At 47.5% G+C, this 18,206-nt stretch overlaps 1 protein-coding gene across 1 annotated transcript; it reads left to right on the top strand.

Annotated features, from left to right (window-relative positions):
* Positions 1–2,783: 2,783 nt before the first annotated feature.
* On the top strand, positions 2,784–17,694 carry DPP7 (dipeptidyl peptidase 7). The gene is made up of 13 exons (XM_007475421.3): positions 2,784–3,148; positions 4,871–4,978; positions 5,501–5,640; positions 6,205–6,362; positions 8,011–8,146; positions 8,452–8,533; positions 8,917–9,083; positions 9,935–9,995; positions 14,973–15,091; positions 15,193–15,349; positions 15,759–15,823; positions 16,205–16,275; positions 16,904–17,694. Exons 1-13 carry the CDS (start codon positions 3,019–3,021, stop codon positions 16,995–16,997), a joined length of 1,488 nt encoding a protein of 495 aa, XP_007475483.1. The 5' UTR covers positions 2,784–3,018; the 3' UTR covers positions 16,998–17,694.
* The last annotated feature ends 512 nt before the right edge of the window (positions 17,695–18,206 follow it).

The following is an 18,206-nucleotide window of genomic DNA, read 5'->3' as shown; positions in this document are numbered from 1 at the left end:
AGGCTTGAGTCAGATGTATGACAGTTTGAAAATTCACTCAGAGGAAAACTCCCTCATCTGTGTTATGAAAGCAGGGCATGTTCCTCTTAAAGGTCATTTGAGCTACCCTCATCCAGGGACCGATAATCTTTTGGTGTTAAATGCTTGAGCATTGGCTAGAAGACTATATTTTTTAAAGGCACATATACTTATTAAAATGGACAGTTTTAAAAATGGTATTTTTTTTTACCAATTACATATAATAACAAATTTCCACTTAAGTCTTCCTAAATTATATGATTGAACTTACCTCCCTCCCTACCTTCCCTTTCCCCTCCCATTGCTAGCACGTAATTTGATCAGGGCTTTATATGCATAATCATGTAAAACATATTTCCAAAATGGACAGTTTTAAGGTTTAAAACTTATACTGAAGGGGGCAGCTGGGTGGCTCAGTGGAGAGCCAGCCCAGAGACATGAGGTCCTGGGTTCAAATTTGACCTCAGACACTTCCTAGCTGTGTGACTCTGGGCAAGACACTGACCCTTCTTTACCTAGCCTTTAGTGCTCTTCTGCCTTGGACCCAATACACAGTATTGATTCTAAGATGGTAGGTAAGGGCTTAAAAAAAAAGTCATGCTGAAAAAATAAAAACAATTGACAAAAGTTTCCATGTAATTAATGGGCCCAGTTGGCAAGAATAAATGCTAATTGTGAGGATCCTGACCTGAATTCCTTCAAATCCACCATCTATGTTTTGTCATTGGAATTCACTTATATAAAAATGATAGGAATCCAATAATACCATAAAAATGTTCCCCAAAATACAAGCACCTATAAACAATAATGCACTTTGATTGTTGTCAAGAAAAAAGATGATGCTTGAACGCTGGCTAGAAGACCATATTTCTATAGGAGAAATAGAATTGGACGTGGATTTCAATACCTGCGATATCTCACTATACTGGATGCCTGGGATTTTTTCTAGTTTGCACATCTTGATTTCTTCTCCTTGATCCATCCCCAGAAGTCAAGCTAGTCTCCTGTGGTCCAAAAGATGCAGCCACTCCATTAGTCCATACCCATTCTGTCTCCTAGCGGTGGTGCCTCCAGATCCCAGGTGACACCTTTTGATAGTCTCTGGGTCAGCTCTTCCTTCATATCTCACTATTGGTTTTAGGAATTTCTGGCAATAAACTCAAAATATCTATTAAACAACAACAACCACAAAAGATCAGACTTTCTACTTGCTTATGCCAAGCTCTATGCGAGAAGTGGGGATAAAAATACAAAAGGGAGGCAAGCTCCCCTTTCTCACAGATCAACACAAGAAACATTTATTAAGCACCTACTATATGTCAGATACCAAGTAATATGCTAAGTACTGGAGATACAAAGAAAGGTAATAGATAGTCTTGATAGGGACAACTGGGTGGTTCAATGGGTAGAGAGCCAGGCCTGGGGAAGGAGGTCCTGGGTTCAAATCTAGCCTCAGTCACTTTTAGCTGTGTGATCCTGGGCAAGTCCCTTAATCCAGTTGCTTAGCCCTTACTGCTGTTCTGCCTTGGAACTGATATAGTATCAATTCTAAGAAGGAAGGTAAGGCTTGAAAAATAAAATAAAATAAAATAAAATAAAATAAAATAAAATAAAATAAAATAAAATAAAATAAAATAAAATAAATAAAGACAGTCCTTGTTCTCAAAGCACTCAGTCTAACAGGGGAGGCAACATGCAAACAACCGAATACAAATAAGATAGAGATGGAATAAATGTGAGGTAACCAACAAAAGCAGGGCATTAGGATCTTGATAAAGACTTCTAGCAGAAAGATGGTAGCACTTTAGCTGAAATCTATGGGAAACCAGGGAAGCTAGGAGATGGAGATGAGGAGGCACAGTTCTGGCTATAAGGGTACAACCAAGGAAGGTCAGAGTCAGGAGATGGAGGATCTTGTGCTATGAAAAGCAAGACACTATTACTGGATTGTAGAATACATGGAGGAGTATAAAAAGACTGTAAAGGAAGGGGGGGAAGGTGAACCTGTAACATAGGCGTTATTATTTCCATTTTACAATTTAGGAAACTGAGTCAAGCAGAAGTTAAGTGACTTGCCCAGGGTCATACAGCTAGTAAGTTTTTTTCAGGTAGGGCTTGAATTCAGGTCTTCCTCAAGCAGGTCTTCCTGACTTCAAGCCCAGCTCTCTACCAGGTCTACCCACCAACTGCCCTCCAGGAAGGGGGCAGGTTATGAAGGCAAACAGAGAATTGAATATTTTATCCTGCAGATAACAGAGGGCCACTGGTTTATTGAATGAAAGGGAAGGGGCAGGACATGGTCAGATCTGTATTTCAGAAAGATCAATTGAACAGTTGCGTGGTGGATGATGGATCAGCTTTGTGCTGTTGGGCTCTGACTGTTCCGGTGTGATCTTGCCTTCTCCAGACTTGTAAATAACCTCAGCAGATAGAGAACTTCAAGAGGGCAAAATCCACAGCCTCTTATGATACTCATCCCCTGGCCTGGGGAGTAGCCAGACGTAGGTTTTAATTCTGGTTTTGCAATAAACTGAGTGGCCCAGAGCACAGGAGACTGGAGAGCTGGACTTGGAGCTAAGAAAAACTGGGCTCAGGGAGTGTGTCAGCTCCTGCCCTTTGAGACAACCTTAAGGTGCCGCTATCTATGTGAATGCCGGTTATAGTGATTACCAAACATTTTTTACGATGGTGGTCGCTGTTATCATTTGGGCCATGTGACCTTGTAAGCTTTAAAACGGTAATGATTGAGAACTTCTACTCACTCCCGCGCCCATTGAACGGATGGAGAAACTGAGCCCACAGACGCTGCACTCCCTGAACCGACGTGCAGCCTTCACCACCCTGGAAAAAAAGGGACAAACTTCTGAGGATCCCTCAAGGCTCCGCCCGTCTTGTGACCGGCTTCCGAGTCCGTGGAATCACGTGTGTGCCGTCATGTGACCGGGAGTTGTGCCCTAATCCCCTGGCCGGCTGAGAAGTGCAAGTGTTCCACGGGGCATCATGGGCCCTGGAGACCGCGTGTCTGCCACCCTGCGGGGATTCAGCCTCACCTTGATCTGCCTGCTGCTGCTGCCGGAGCCGGGACCGGGGCTGGGGCTGAGGCTGTACCCAAGCCGCGGGGACACCCGGGGTGAGTGGCCTCAGCCCCTCTCCTGGGGCTTCCAGGACCCTCCCCTAAACCTAGGACCTCACTCTCCCCAGGACCCCTTTTTCCGAGAACTGCCCCCCAACCCCAGCTTATTGACCCAGAACCTTCCAGCCCCCAAACCAAGTCTCCTCCCCCACACCCTTCTCCTCCTCACTGTAGCTGTTACAAACTTCCTCCTGCGCCCTCAAAGCCTGGATTTGGCCGCTTCCTGTGCCAGAACGTAAGGGGCGCTATGGGGAGCATGCTGTGTGCTAGTCATTGTGCCAGACCTACTGTGTGCCAAGCAGGAGCTGGGTGCAGCGCCATATCTGATATGTGTACCAGGGCCAGCCCGGCCTAAACTTGCCTTCACCTCTTCCTTATGTAGAGGCTGATAGGGCAGCCCTCTTAGGAAATCCACTGGAAGCTTCTTGAGGGCAGGGCCTGTTTCATTTTTGTATTTATTCCTCCTGGGGTTTAGTGGTGCCTGGCATATAGTAGGCACTTAATAAATGCTTGCTTTAAAAAAAAAATGTCCCCAAGGAGCTTCATCAACCTTTATTCTACCCTCCTTTGCTGTGGCTCCGATGGAGAGGTGGCCCTCCCCTTGCCAAGGCCATCCTTCCACTTATGCTCCAGATCCCATTCCCTGCTATTTCTTCTGGAAGATTACAGGATCAGTTAATCCTCTTCCCCACTCTCACCCCTAAGCCCATCTTCAGTCTCTCCTTATCTACTGCTTATAAACATACCTGTGATCCTCCATCCTTTTGTTTAAAACAAACAAACCCTTACCTTCTCTCTTAAAATCCTATTTTGGGTTCTGGGGCAGAAGAGCAGTAAGAGGTAACACAGCTAGCAAGTGTTTGAGGAAATGCTTTTCAGCCATTTTTTAGTCGTGCCTGGCTCCTTGGACCCCTTTTGGAGTTTTCTTGACAAAGATACCAGAGTGGTTTGCCATTTCCTTATTTTACAGATGAGGAAATGGAGGCAAACAGTTAAATGACTTGCCCAGGGTAACACAGCTAGTAAATATCTGAGACCAAAGTTGAACTCAGATAAGTCTTCCAGACTCCAGGCCTGGCACTCTATCCACTGCCCACCTCGCTGCCCCAAACTCTATCCTCAAAAAATGTTTATTTGACTGACATGCCTTTATAATATCCTGTCTCCTGTCTCTTCCTCCCTGTTTCTGCTTCCTTCTGCCTCTTTCTCTCTTTCTCTCACAGCCTGTCTCTCCCAGTCTCTTGTGTTCTTTCTCTCCCGCTATCTCTTTCTCTTTGTGTATGTTGTGATCCTCTAGGAGAGTGTAAGCTCCATAAGGTAGGGGCTGCTTCATCTTTGTATCCCCAGTATTTGGCACAGTACCAGGCATGGGAACAGTGTTTGTTGAATTGAACTGAAGCCCCTTCCTCCAAACTCCTTCACTCAGGACTTTCCCCAAACTGTGATGATGTTGTGGGTTATTATATAATTTAGAGATCAGTCCTTGGCCCCTCCACCAAACCTGGCTCTCCCTCTAATCCCATCTCTGACCCCCCCCCCCCCACTGCTACATTTCCCTGTCCGAACAGCATCTTCTTCTCCCATACCATGCTCTCCCCCTTTCCCCAGGATTCTCTCCTTTCTTCCCCTTGAGGGCCCTAGGTCTCTCTATAGCTCTGGGCCCCGGGTCCCTTTTGCTGGCATAGCCACTAACCCAATATGACCCCTCCCCGGCTAAAGGAACCCCACAGGTGGACTTCCAGGAACGATACTTTGAACAAATTTTGGATCATTTCAACTTTGAGAGCTATGGCAGCAGCACCTTCCTTCAGCGGTTCCTAGTGACAGGTAAGGTCTGGAGAAGAACAGTGGAGGAAGGGAGGGAGGGAGGGAGGGGGGAAGGGGAAGATCTCAGCTAAGGTCTTCCCCACAGAAACAATTACCCTATACATATTTTGTTTGTAAATGCATATATGCACATCCATTGGTGGAGTCGTTGAGGGCCCTTGGCTCTGTGGGCAGTGGAAGACTCACTCCCTAGTCTGGCTTTCTGCCAGCCAGGAGAGGTCAGGTGGATGGGGAAACCATTACCCCAGGGCCTCTAGGTAGAGCCCCATCCTGACCATAGAACATAAGCCCCTCCAGGGGAGAGATTGTTTTGGTTTCATCTGGATCCCTGCAGCTTAGCCTTTTTGAAGCTGACCAGTGTGGGACTCCTGGGAGAAGTGGGAGCAAATTCAGCTCCCAGTTTAAAGTCCAGATCTCATTTTGTTAAACTGCAGCAAACCCTATTCTTGGAGGGGACAAGCTAGACTCTTTTCTTTGGTAACTTGAGAACAATCTATCTCTTTCTCTCTGTCTCTCTTACAGAGAAGTTCTGGAAGAAAGGAACAGGACCAATATTTTTTTATACGGGAAATGAAGCTGATATTTGGGCATTTGCCAATAACAGTAACTTCATTCTGGAGCTGGCAGCAGTTGAGGAAGCTCTGGTCATTTTTGCTGAACATGTAGGTATAGTGTGACTGATTCCCGGGCTCCTTCTGGGGCAGGTAACAGGAGGCTGGCTCTCCAGTCAAGAACAGGAATAGACCAGGCCCCCATTCTCTCCCAGTGATGTTTATTTTGGTTCATGTCACAGCAGCTCTGTTTTTTCATCAGAGCCTAGGCCATTAGGCCCAGGGGTAGTCTCTTGTCTGGCTCATCTTCAAACAGCCCTGATGGAATGAGGTTTTTACTCTCGCTTAAAAACAAAAGTTGCACATTTAGTTATTTTCATCCACTTTATAGTCAAGTAGTTGTTTTGTTTACAATTGGAATGAAATTACTTGGAATAATTTCTGGCACTTGAAGATATAATTTGGCTCCTTGCATTCTCCAGTCCTGCCTTTGTCATCTGGGGGGTCTGGCAAACATACCTCTGGATGCTCAGAAATGAGCTTGAGCTCCCCCTGTGCAGTGGATTGCCTATGACCTGAATAGGAGACCTATCAGGGAATAGGCCAACTCCTGGTCTTGGCCAGTGGAGCCTGATGCTGGGATGAGGTCCATCTCATTTCATGCTTATTCTGTAGCGCTACTATGGAAAGTCACTCCCATTTGGGGACCAGTCCACAAGAAAGGGAAATACAGGCCTGCTTACAGTGGAGCAGGCCTTGGCCGACTTTGCCGTACTGATCCAGACCCTGAAGAAGGAATATGAGGATGTGCCTGTCATCACCTTTGGAGGAAGGTATGTCCCTAGGGATTCACATGGAGGCTAAGGGGCAGATTGTGTTTATTTCACAAGCTTGGTTTTTGCAGTACATCTAAAAATGTTTCCCTTTGAGGGTCAGCCCCACTGCCCTTCCAGTCCCAGATTTTCCCTCCCTGTCCCCTCCCCTGCTTAAAGTTGGCATCTCACTCAGCACCTAGCTCATTAGCAGTTCCTTGAAGTAGAACTCTAGGGGACAGTTTGGGGATGGCCCCTAGCAACCTGGGATTTCCTAAATGACCTGCCATAGTCTGATTTCTAGGGAATAATCCAAACCTCCAGAAATGGGTTTATATTCCCAGTCCTTGCCACCTTTCTGGCAAAGGTGTTCCTTAAGTTAACTTGCCAATTGGTGACCCCTAATAGTAATGAAATTTCCTATTGGGCATTTGGGGCTGGAGATGCCTAAGGCATATTAGTGTGTCCAAAACAACTCCATTCTCTTTCCTCCCAAACCCAAGCCTCAGCCAAACTTCCTTATTTGTCAAACTTCCTTCTAGTCACTTAGGTTCAAAACCTTGGGCTCCCTTGATGCCCCCCTCTTACTCCACACATCCAGCGTCAGGACGCTTCGGCTCAGACCCTCACCACCTGCCCTCTGGATTCTTGCAGTTGCTTCCTGCCTTAAGTCTCCCTTGCTCTAATCCATCCCTCCACCCAGCTGCTAGTGATTTTACCAAAGGGAAGGTCTTCTTCCCTTACTCAGCAAAACTCCAGCGGCTCTTTAGTGCCCCTAGAAGCAAATCCTTTGAATTGTAAAGATACTCCTGATCTGCTTCTAGACACCCTTCCCAGACTTAGTTCACTTTATTCACTCTCCCACACATTCTTCACTCAAGCCCTTCTTGCTAGTTCTCACACAAGTCGTTCTACTTCCTCTCTCTGGACCTTTGACCAGGCTGTTCCCCGTGCTGGGAGTACATCTCCTCCTCATCTCTGCTTCTTAGAACCCCCAGTTTTGTTCAAAGCTCAGCTCAAGTACCACATTCTACATGAAGCCTTTCCTGCTCTCTCCAGATGCTACTGCTTTTGCCTCAAAATTCTCTTGTATGAATCCTGCCTCTACATATATATATATATACACGTGGACCCAGGCTGAGCTCCTTTTGGGCAGGGGCAGTGGAGAGAAGAGCATCCTTATCTCCCGATGAAGAACCTTAGGACCAGAAAGGCTGAAGGGACTTGACCCAGTGTTAGGAGGACTTCTTACTGGTTCTAAATTTCCTTCAGGGCCTCGGGAGGGCTTCCTTCTCTTCCACTACTCTGCTGCTATCCCAGGCCCAGGGTTTTGTTAAGCGCTCTTCAGGCATGGAAGTAGAATATGTACGTGACACAGATACTTCTGTGGAGTAGGACTTGACCTAGGCCTTGAAGGACCACTGGAATTTAGAGGCTAATAGCCAGAGAATTATTTCCTCACCCTATATTCAGTGAGGAAGGTGGCACATGTATTATAATTCCCATTTTATAAAACTAGGACTTGGAAGGCGAAATTGAGTCTGGTATTTCCAATGGGATAATAAGGGGCTCACCCTGGCAGGAGTGGAGAATTTTGCTGGGGAGGCAGGACTGAAGAGTTGCAGGAGGCAGGAATGTCAGGCAGAGTCTTCTCTTGTTGCCTCCCCAGTTATGGAGGGATGCTCAGTGCCTACATGAGGATGAAGTACCCCAACCTAGTGGCTGGAGCGCTGGCTGCCAGTGCTCCTGTGGTATCCATCGCTGGCATTGGGAACTCCAGTCAGTTCTTCAGAGATGTCACTACTGTAAGTTGGACCAGCACCCCTGGCAGCGGCCCTTGCCCAGAGAATGGCACCTCCTAGCATTGTGAGCCCTTGAATGACCTTTTATTAGACTTGTCTGTGTACTTATATCCTACATGGAAGCTCCTTGCAAGTAAGGAGCTTCATTTTTGGCTTTAAATGTTGAATTACATTGAATTGGAATCTAGTCTGCAGCTCACCTCTGCATCCTTCACTGCCATGACTTTGCCCCAGGGAAAGGGCACAAGATTTGGCTTGTAACAAGGAACGGTGGGAGGAACTCACATGCTTTGGGTTTCCCCACCCAGGACTTTGAGAACCACAGCCCTAAGTGTGCCCAAAGAGTGAGAGAAGCCTTCAGAATGATCAGAGACCTGTACCTAGAACAAGGTAACAGCAATTATTACTCACATTTGTACAGTTTCTCATATTCTGATCTATTTGGTCATCAAGTGCACCAGGAGATGTTATCCTCATTTCACTGATTAAAAACTAAGGCCCTGGGGCACTTGCCCAAGGTCACACAGTGAGCCGGTGGTGACAGAGCTCTACATCCTATATTCCCTTCTTGAACCATAGGCATCAGTGGACATTCCTTCCTGTAGTCCAGAAGTTAGGAATTCCTGTCCCTCTATGAAAATGTTTCTTGGAACCCGAGCCAGCTGAGCCATGCATTGGCCTCAGAATATCAGCTTAATTCCATTTTTGCTCTCGTAATAGCATCCCCTTGGGGTGAGACGACTCACACATTCCTTTTTTTCTTCCTCTTAAAGCCTTCGACAGAATCCACCAGGACATGGGAACTTGCACACAGCCCTCAAATGACTCGGCCATCACTCAACTATTTGAGTTTGCCCGAAATGCCTTCACCATGATCAGCATGATGGACTACCCCTACCCCACAGATTTCATGGGCCATTTCCCAGCAAATCCTGTCAAGGTAAGGAGCCCCAGGGGCCAATGGGGGACCATGGACAGAGCTGCCCGCAACCTGAGCTAAATAGCAAAATCCCAGTAGATGGAAGAAGGCAGAGATAGATGGCCTGGCTGAGCCTAAGCAGGCTGGTTAGAGCCTGTGGCAAGATGCTTCTGACAAGGTCCACAGCTACAAGAGCTTTTGAGAACAAAGGAACACTGAATTCTGCTGAAGCTGAGCCAGTTAAAAGGTTAAAACTTAAGGGGACAGCTGGGTAGCTCAGTGGATTGAGAGCCAGACCTAGAGATGGGAGGTCCTAGGTTCAAATCTGGCCTCAGACCCTTCCTAGCTGTGTGACCCTGGGCAAGTCACTTAACCTCCATTGCCTAGCCCTTACCACTCTTCTGCCTTGGAGCCAATACACAATATTGACTCCAAGACAGAAGGTTAGGGTTTAAAAAAAAACAAAACAAAAAAAAAACTTAAGAGGATTGAGAGCATTACAGATCATCTGTTCCAAAGCCCTCATTTTATAAATGAGGAAACTGAGGCCCACATATGTAAGATAACTAGCCCTAGGTCTCACAGGTAACAAATAACAAAGGTGGGATTCAAACACAAGGCTTTTGAATAAGAAATATATGTTTCATTTCCATAATCCCTTCTCCCACTTCCTTTCATACTCCAGGGCATGAGCCATCCCCATTTTATTCCTGGGATCACAGTTTCCTCATGGGTTACCAAAACTATACTCCCAGTTGTTGCAGAAGTGAGAAGAGAGGCAAAACCTGGTCCCAGAAATCTTGTCCCAGCCTCAGAATTCTCTGTTCCCCAGTAGGAAAAGTAGGGAGACTGACCAGCATGTCTCTTACCAGGTGGGATGTGATCGGCTACTTCGTGCAGAGAATCCGATCCAGGGGCTCAGGGCACTGGCCGGTGAGTCTTCAAATTCCCTCCAGTGAGCCAAGTCTGACCATTTCCTCCCCTAACAACCAGCCATTGCACACATAGGTGGATTGGCCACTTACTGGCCCAGTGTCCTAGGTACTCTGTGAGAACTCGCGTTTAGAGCTGGCTTAGAATTTCATGTGGCCTAGTCATGTGATCAAGGGGCTCAGTTTCGTAGTGGAATCCCAGCACCCTCTGGCTGCCTGTTCCTAGAGATCTGAGGCCCTCCTTGCCTTAGAGGGACTAGCAGAGAAATAGCAAGAAGGAGAAAGTTATGCTTAGGTCAGCCTGGGAAGAAAAGAGGGCAGAGTTGATGGTAAGCTGAGTAGAGAAGAGGGAAGAAATAGAAGAAAATCCTATCTCAACAGGGAGGATAGCTGACCTAAACAACAGAGAATGGTCATTGCTTGGTGGTATGGTGAATGCTGGACTGGGAGTCAGGAAGGCTTGGCATTCAGATACTTCACATACCCACTAGCTGTGTGATCCTGGACAAGTCACTTCATCCTGGGTCAGCCTCAGTTTCCTTCTCTGTAAAAATGGGAGTCATAACCCTTACCTCACAGAGCCTTTGTGAAGGTCAAATGAGGTAACATCTAAAGTGCTTTGCAGAAATTTTAAGTGTTCTGTAAATGCTAGTTGTTAGTATTGCTGTGACAGATCGTCCTGGTCCAACCCCATCATTTTACAGATGAGGAAACAGCTTCGGAGAGGCAGTGAAGTAAAGTGGCAGAGCCCCCATCTCACTTTGAGGCCTAGCAAGTCTAGGGAGACCTGTGTTTGGGCATTCTGCCATAGCCCTGAAACCCAGAGTGAGCATCAGACATGGTGCTGACCCTTGGGCTTTCCCTCTGCCCTAGCCCCAGGGGTTTGACTATAGCCAGAGCTGGAGTCTGATGTTAGGCACAATTTGTTCATGTCATCTCTTTTTCGGATTGTACCCGAGGGGCTGCTACATATTCCTGCTCAACAGCCCTCAAAGTACATCTGTACTGAGTGAGTTGTAGTCATCTTTATTCAGTAATTCCTAAAGAAGCACACTGGTGCCTAGAGAAGGGAGAGGCCGCATTAAGGTGGGCAGCCTTTTTCCCCCACCTGCTGTCACTCTCTAGCTAGCTTCATCTTCTCTTCACTGGGAACTAGACGGTTGAGGGCAGGTTTCCCTCTCCCTCTGTGAGGCTGGAACTCGATGGGAGGTAGAGCAAAAATGCAAGAAGCATGGTCCAGTAGTGGCTGTGGCAGGATACTCACCTCCTGCCAGGCCCAGCCTGCTGGCCTGGACACCAGCACCGCTGCCTCCTTGGTCCTGCTGCCTAAAGAGCCCCCACCAGTGACATAGAGTTGGTCTTCATACCCAACCATGCTCAGCTGGCATCGCTCCAGGGAGATGAGACGCAGAACTGTCCACTGGTCTGTGCTTGGGCTGTAGCACTCAGTCTCAACAACATGGACCCATGCCCCTGCCTGCATAAACAAGTGGTTATCAGTCATATCTGGCTGCCTCCGTGGGAGTCCTGGGAGTTCCTAAGAAGACTAGGATTCTCAGGGCCTTATACCATGATGGAAAAAAGCACTGAGTATCATGAGACCTGCCATGAGCCATTTGCATAATCCGAGGCATTCCTTTGAGGCCTTAGTTTCTTTATCAATATGGAAGAGTAACATTACTTAATGGCTGTTCCCCCTATGTGTCCCTTCTCAGTTAAGCCAAGCTCAACCTCCCTTCACCACCCCCAACATATTGTCCCCGTGACACTCACTGGACTGAGGGTCCGGCCTCCAACACAGAAGAGGGTGTTTCTGGAAGCTGCTAGGCTGTGTTCACAGCGGGAGAAAGTCAGTGGGTGGTTGGGGACCCATCGGTGTAGACGTGGAAGGTAACTGCTCAGTAGGTTTAAGGTCTTACCTGAAGAGAAGCCACCTTGAGTGGGGAAGGGAGGAAATGGGCAGATTGGCCCAGGTTGGGAGAAATCACACAAGTGGAACTCTTTGGGAAACTAAACATCCCACACTAATCAGGGCTGACCTGGCTTTGGAGACCTGCTCCTTAGAGCCATCCATCCCATCATGCCCTATTCCCCAGAATTCCCTTGTGATATGCAGTAAATGCAATGGTTTCTCTAAACCACGGGCTCCATGAACTGTGCTTCCTTTCCCTCCCTCCTCCTTTCCCTCTCTCCATCTGTCTGTGTCTATATATCTACACATATGTAGATTCCAAAAATTTTAGGTAGTCATGGCACAGCTGTAGGTAACTATTTCAATATGAATGATTAGCTTACTTTAATACTGTGTTTTATTTTAGGCATTAAAAAACATTATTGGGAGAAAGTGTACACAGGCTCTACTAGACTGCCAAAGGAGCCCATGATTAAAAAGGGTTAAGAGCCCCGGATTCCTCCCCTTGGGAGCTTGCTTTATGTTTTCAGTCCTGGCCACCTTTTATAATGTGAATTTCTTTAGTTTCTTTTCAACTGCTAAAGAAGGGCTTGTGTGTGGTTGGTCCCCAGACATGCTCAAGCTCCCATCAAGAGTCAAGGTTTGGTAGCATTCATGTCTGAGCTTGGCCTCCATCCATTCATTTGTTCCTGCCTCCCCCAGTTTCTCTAATGTGAAGGGAGGGAGCCATATATCAGTTAGCTCACCTGCTATATAGAGAAGGCCCCCATGTGTGGTTCCAGCATGGTCAGCCACAGGCACAGGGAACGGCACCAGCCACTTCCAGGTGTCCTGAATGGGCTCATAAGCCTCCACGGTGCTGGTGAGTTTCCCCAAAAGTGTCCCGCCGCCCACAGCCACAATAGCCTCACCCAGTACAGCCCCATGGAATCGGCTTCTCCTCTGTAGCATGCCAGCTACCTGCAGCCAGGTACCACGCTGGGGATCAAATCGAAATACCTGGAGGTCCAGGGAGTACTGTGAGAAGCCTTTCTTCACTCAGCCCTCCCTCCTTCTTGATGTCTGTGCCTGCCCACTCAGAAGGGAAAACAAACCCCAGTTACTGAGCAGAGGGACCCCTTGGGATTTAGACAGAACCAGCAGCTCCCCAGGCCTGGGCTTGCTGGCGCAGATGACCAGGAAGAGACGTAACAGGAAGTGTAGGGCATAGAGAGAAGAGCATCCCTGGGCCTCATTTCCCTTCTCTTCTCTCTTCTCCCTTTAGCCCAGCAAGTAGGACTGCACATCTCTGCTTGGGGAAGTCCCTCACCTTAGTGACAACATTGGGAGGGTGGAGGGGTCTCCCCACGCCTGAGGAGCCTGGCTCACTTAAGCACGGCTCATTTTTATCACAGTCTAGCTAGGGTCACGATGTCCAAACAAGGGCTAGGTCCCGCTCTGCTCTAAGGCCTCATGCTTACCTCATTGGATGGATGCTGGCCAGCAGGGTCAAACTTGGTCTGGCCTCCCAGGATGTAGAGGAAGCCACTGAGCACAGCCACAGCGTGATTGTACAGTGGCGTGGCCAACTTGCCCATTCGCCTCCAGGTCCTGCTAGCCAGCATCATGGCCCACACATCCCCACTGAGCTGATTGTTGGGTCCACGGCCTCCCAGGATGAGCAGAGTCGGGGTAGTGGCTTGTGGGCTGTCGAGTTCAGGCTGCTGGGCTGCCTGGACACCAGCATGCGTGTGGTAGCTCCCAGCCTCAGGACAGGCGAGGTTAGCCTCCAGAGTGCATGTGGCCTGGGCAGGACCTTGAAGTGCTGGGGGTGACATCAGTGGAAAGTGGAGCCACCCCAACATCTTGGCCTCTGGGAATCTTACAGGGGCCTTCCTCAACTGACTCACATGCAACTCAAATGCTATTAGCTCTCTAGCCTCCCACATCCCCATCCTCTCCAGCAACTCACTCAGTGCATCCTGTGGCAACTCTGGGCCACAGCGCTCATCCTGAAGGGCCTCAGTGACCTTTGCAAATATCGCCGTGGTGGTGCCCTGATAGCCGCAGCAGAGCCTAATGGCGTCACGAACCAGCAGGACCTCGGCTGCCTGCATTGTCTCCCTGAGGTTGTCTGGTGAGAGATGCAACTTCCCGGAGTAGATAAAGTGGAGCACATTCTCCAGCCCCCCAGGCTGAATGCCCTGCAGCTGGACATTGGTCCCCAAGTCTGTATCGCTCAGGAAAAGGGCCCTGCAGTAGCTGCTGGCTGAGGCCAAAACCACTCGGTGGGCCGGGAAATGGACACCGCCAGCCTCAAGGGTCATGTCGCACAAGACCCCCCGCTGCCACAGATTTCCTACCCCATCTAACAGCTTCTGGGGATATGTGACTGATGTGACAGTCTGAGCTGCCGCCATGGTTTGGTCGCTAGGATCCCTTAACTTGTAACGTCCTAAAACTACAGGAGTAGCCCAGGCAAGGGGATGCCAACTTTGCACTTTCCAAGCTCTGAGTCTTCTGGGGAGTTCTTGTCAACAGAGGAGATTAGAAAAAGGGTCCCCTGACAGCCATTGGCTTATTTCAGCCAGGGACTTATATGTCATCCGGGCAGGCCTGGACCTGTCTCTTCTTGCTAGGCAATGGTGGATGCGAGAGGCAAGGTGCCTACCTCCAACAGTGAGCCGTGCAGATTAAATTAGCATTCTTGGTAGGAGGGGGCAGGGCTCTAGGCAATCGGGAGCCTTGAGGCTGGATGGATTGGTCTTCATGTCAAGTTCATCTGTATCTCGGGAGGCTGGAGGGTGCTCCATTTTTCAGGCATGTGGTTGACTCTTCTAAGATTTCCCAGACCTAAACTCTTCTTAGGAAAGGTAGCTAGAGCAGGCAGGGACTCTGGGAACATGCTTGGGGGGAAAACCCTGGGTATGCTGCAGTATCTAAATTGCCGGCAGGGCTGGGAAGAGAAGAGGTAATAAATCTAATCCATTAGATTATTTTGACTGTGACATGCTTTTACAATTTCAAACACTCACATGCCTAGGCATTGCCCACGTATCCCAAGCCCTCTTCTTTCCATCCTCTTAGGACTGCTTTACAATGCTTCTGGAACAGAGCCATGCTTTGATATCTACCAACTTTACCAAAAATGTGCTGACCCCACAGGCTGTGGCACAGGCCCCAGTGCAGAGGCCTGGGACTATCAGGTACGAGGCTGGGGACAACAGGGCGGATAACTGACTGGATGGGATTCCTGTCTACAGTGACCCTTCCCTGACCTGGTGTGTTTGGGGATGGGATTTTTTAGGCCTGCACTGAGATCAACCTCACCTTTGACAGCAATAACATAACTGACATGTTCCCTGAGATCCCATTCACCAGTGACCTCCGAGAGAAGTATTGTTTTGCCAGGTGGGGTGTCCAGCCCCGGAAAAGCTGGATGCTGACCAACTTTGGGGGGAATAGTAAGTCACTAGTCACTTGTAACCCACAGTTAAAATATGTTTAAAAACTGTTAAAAAAAAATAGGAAAGGGAGGGGGCAGCTAAGTGACTCGGTGGATTGAGAGCCAGAAGTCCTGGTCTCAGACACTTCCTAGCTGTGTGATCTTGGCCAAGTCACTTAACCTCCATTGCTTAACCCTTAGAACCAATACACAGTATTGATTCTAAGATAGAAGGGAAAGTTAAAAAAAAATTAGGGAAGGGGATACAGAAGCCAACCAGAGTTCCCATAGGCATGTTCCTGACCTCTGGACTTCATACATTCTACCATTGAGGCTTTTCTGAATCCTAATAAGCAAGCAAATTTTCTGTTCCCAGGGGCTGAGTTTTGGCCTTCACTTTTTGCTTATACTTTGCCTGTTTTATTCAGATCTCAAAGCTGCAAGTAACATCATATTTTCAAATGGTGACCTGGATCCCTGGGCAGGGGGTGGGGTAAGTATGTGGTAAGCCAGTGCTTCGTGTTAAAACAAGATAAGTCATTTCCCTTCCCCTTTCCAAGGTTGGCATAGGGCTGGGCACCAGCTGCCACTAGCCTTCTCAACTACTTTTTGCTATTGTTCTGATCCAGTGCAGACCTGATCTAACCATCTTCAACTCTTGCTGCTTCCATTGGAAACAAGGAAATCTCAGATTTCCACATGACACGAGGCTAAGGACAGAATGAACCTTTCACATCTCCCTAGACTGCCTCTGCCTGGATGTGGAGGGCACTCCAGTTTGGGGTGTAGTGTTCTGTATGAATCCTTAAAGTTACCCTCCATCTTTTCCTGAAAAATCTACAACTTTACAGTGGGGTTTCCTTCTTCTGAACAGATAAAGACTAATCTGAGTTCATCCTTGATCTCACTCACCATCCGGGGCGGAGCTCACCATCTGGATCTCAGGTAGGGGAGCATGGGTTTTCCGTATTCCTCTCAGTCTATTTTCTACCCAGAAGAACTGAATCCTACTCTGAGGGGAGTTTGGGGGTCATACCAAGTTTCTAGAGGGTATGAGGGTGATTTCCAGAGGTCAACTCAAAGCTAGCAAGCGTCTAGACAAAGTTCAAAACCAACAAGTTTTTATAAAACATTTTATTCAGTTGATCCAACAGTAATTATTAAGAGCCTACTGTAAGCAAAGAACCTATTAAAATAGAGATAAATAAGGCTTAGTTCCTGCCCTCAGGGATCTTAATAAACCAACTAAAAACACTCTTCTTATTCTATAAATAAAAATGTCACAAGAGGAGAAGCACCATGGTGTATTGTAGATACAGCAGTCTAAAAGGACAGGTTCAAGTTCTGCCTCAGCTACATAGTGGCTGTGATCAAACAAGTGATTTAACCTCTTGGTGCCTCAGGCAAACCCTCTTAAGACACTTTCAGGCCACAGCCTCTACCCCCCAGCCCTGCTTACCTCTTCATAATCCTGTTTTTCCCTCACCTCCCTGAGCTGGAAGACCGGGCCAAGGCCCATGCCCGCTGGGTAAGCAAAGTACTCACCTTTCCTGCCTTATGTTCTCTGTTCCAGGGGGTCTAATCCAGCAGACCCAGAGTCTGTCATAGAGGTCAGAAAGCTAGAAGCTGAATATATCCACGAGTGGGTGAAAGCAGGAAGACGGTAACATGAACTCCATTATTTGGAACCAACCATCATTAATATCATGTGGGACTTTACCTTCAGTGCCAAACCACATGACAATTTCTAAAACTGGACCCAAAGAATCTTTCGATGTCCATTCATACCCTGGGTGACACGTTCAAAGTCCTGAGCCTGTTTCAGGCAGGGCCGACTGCTTGATAAGCTCAGCCTCCAAGATCAGATATTTTGCTTCCTAAACTCTCTAAGCAGAATTTTCACAAGGCCTGGCATCTGGGTTGTAAAGAAGTATCTGTTCAAAGGGCTCCCTCCTAGTTGGGCTTAAAATTTCCCTTTCCTGTTGTTCCCATGAGGCTGTATTTTCCAGTTTAAGGAATCTGGGGGAGACAATGTAGAAATGTGTGTAGAATTCCTCTTTTTTGCATCCCCTAAAAGCAAAAAATCCCTTCACCTTTCCTAGGATAAACTTTTAATGTTATTCCAGTACCCTAAAGAAGAATGCATTAGAACAGTTAAGTCTTGGGTGTCCTTCCCCACCTACCCCCTTGCTCTAATTGAAACTGGAATCTCCTCTCACCTACTTCTGAGAAACAACCAGCTCCACACCACTGGAGAAGATTAAGGGCTCATCAGTCAAGGCTCAGGAAATGTTTTATCTAAGGTTGTTGGGGAAGAAGAGTCTTGCCCTGAATAAGAATAATAAATTTCACCTGGTTTCTAGACAGGAGACTTGTGTGCTTATTCTCCTGAGAACTGAAAATCAATAATTCAGACACTAATCACACATATGCAACATGGTGGAGACTACATGAGTAGGGAGAAAAAAACTTACACAGATTTATACAGGGTAACCTAAAAGTCAACTACTAAAGCTTAAAACCACATGAAGACTTTCTAGGGCACCTTGTTTTGTACAAACGTGGGGAGGGCAACTTGATAGAAGCCAGGGATTCTTAAAGGTAGAGATGATCAGGGAGTGTGATCAGGAGTGTACAGAGGAAGGTGTTAGAACAAGCTCTGGCCAAACACCTAGAAGTCCCTCTTGGCTGGAATATGAGAGTTATGAAGGGAAGTACTGAGAAATGAGCCAGATAGTGTAAGTCCTTAAATGCCAGACCATGGAATTCATATTTTATCCTGTAAGCAATGATGAGCCACAGCAAGAAAATGACCTGATTGGGGAGAGGAATGCCAAGAAAAGGTCAAGCCTTGGCACCTTCAGAATTCTACCAAT

The sequence above is a fragment of the Monodelphis domestica genome, chromosome 1 (assembly GCF_027887165.1).
Source record: "Monodelphis domestica isolate mMonDom1 chromosome 1, mMonDom1.pri, whole genome shotgun sequence".
Classification (NCBI taxonomy): Eukaryota; Metazoa; Chordata; class Mammalia; order Didelphimorphia; family Didelphidae; genus Monodelphis; species Monodelphis domestica.
This window is presented reverse-complemented; position numbering and strand designations above follow the sequence as displayed.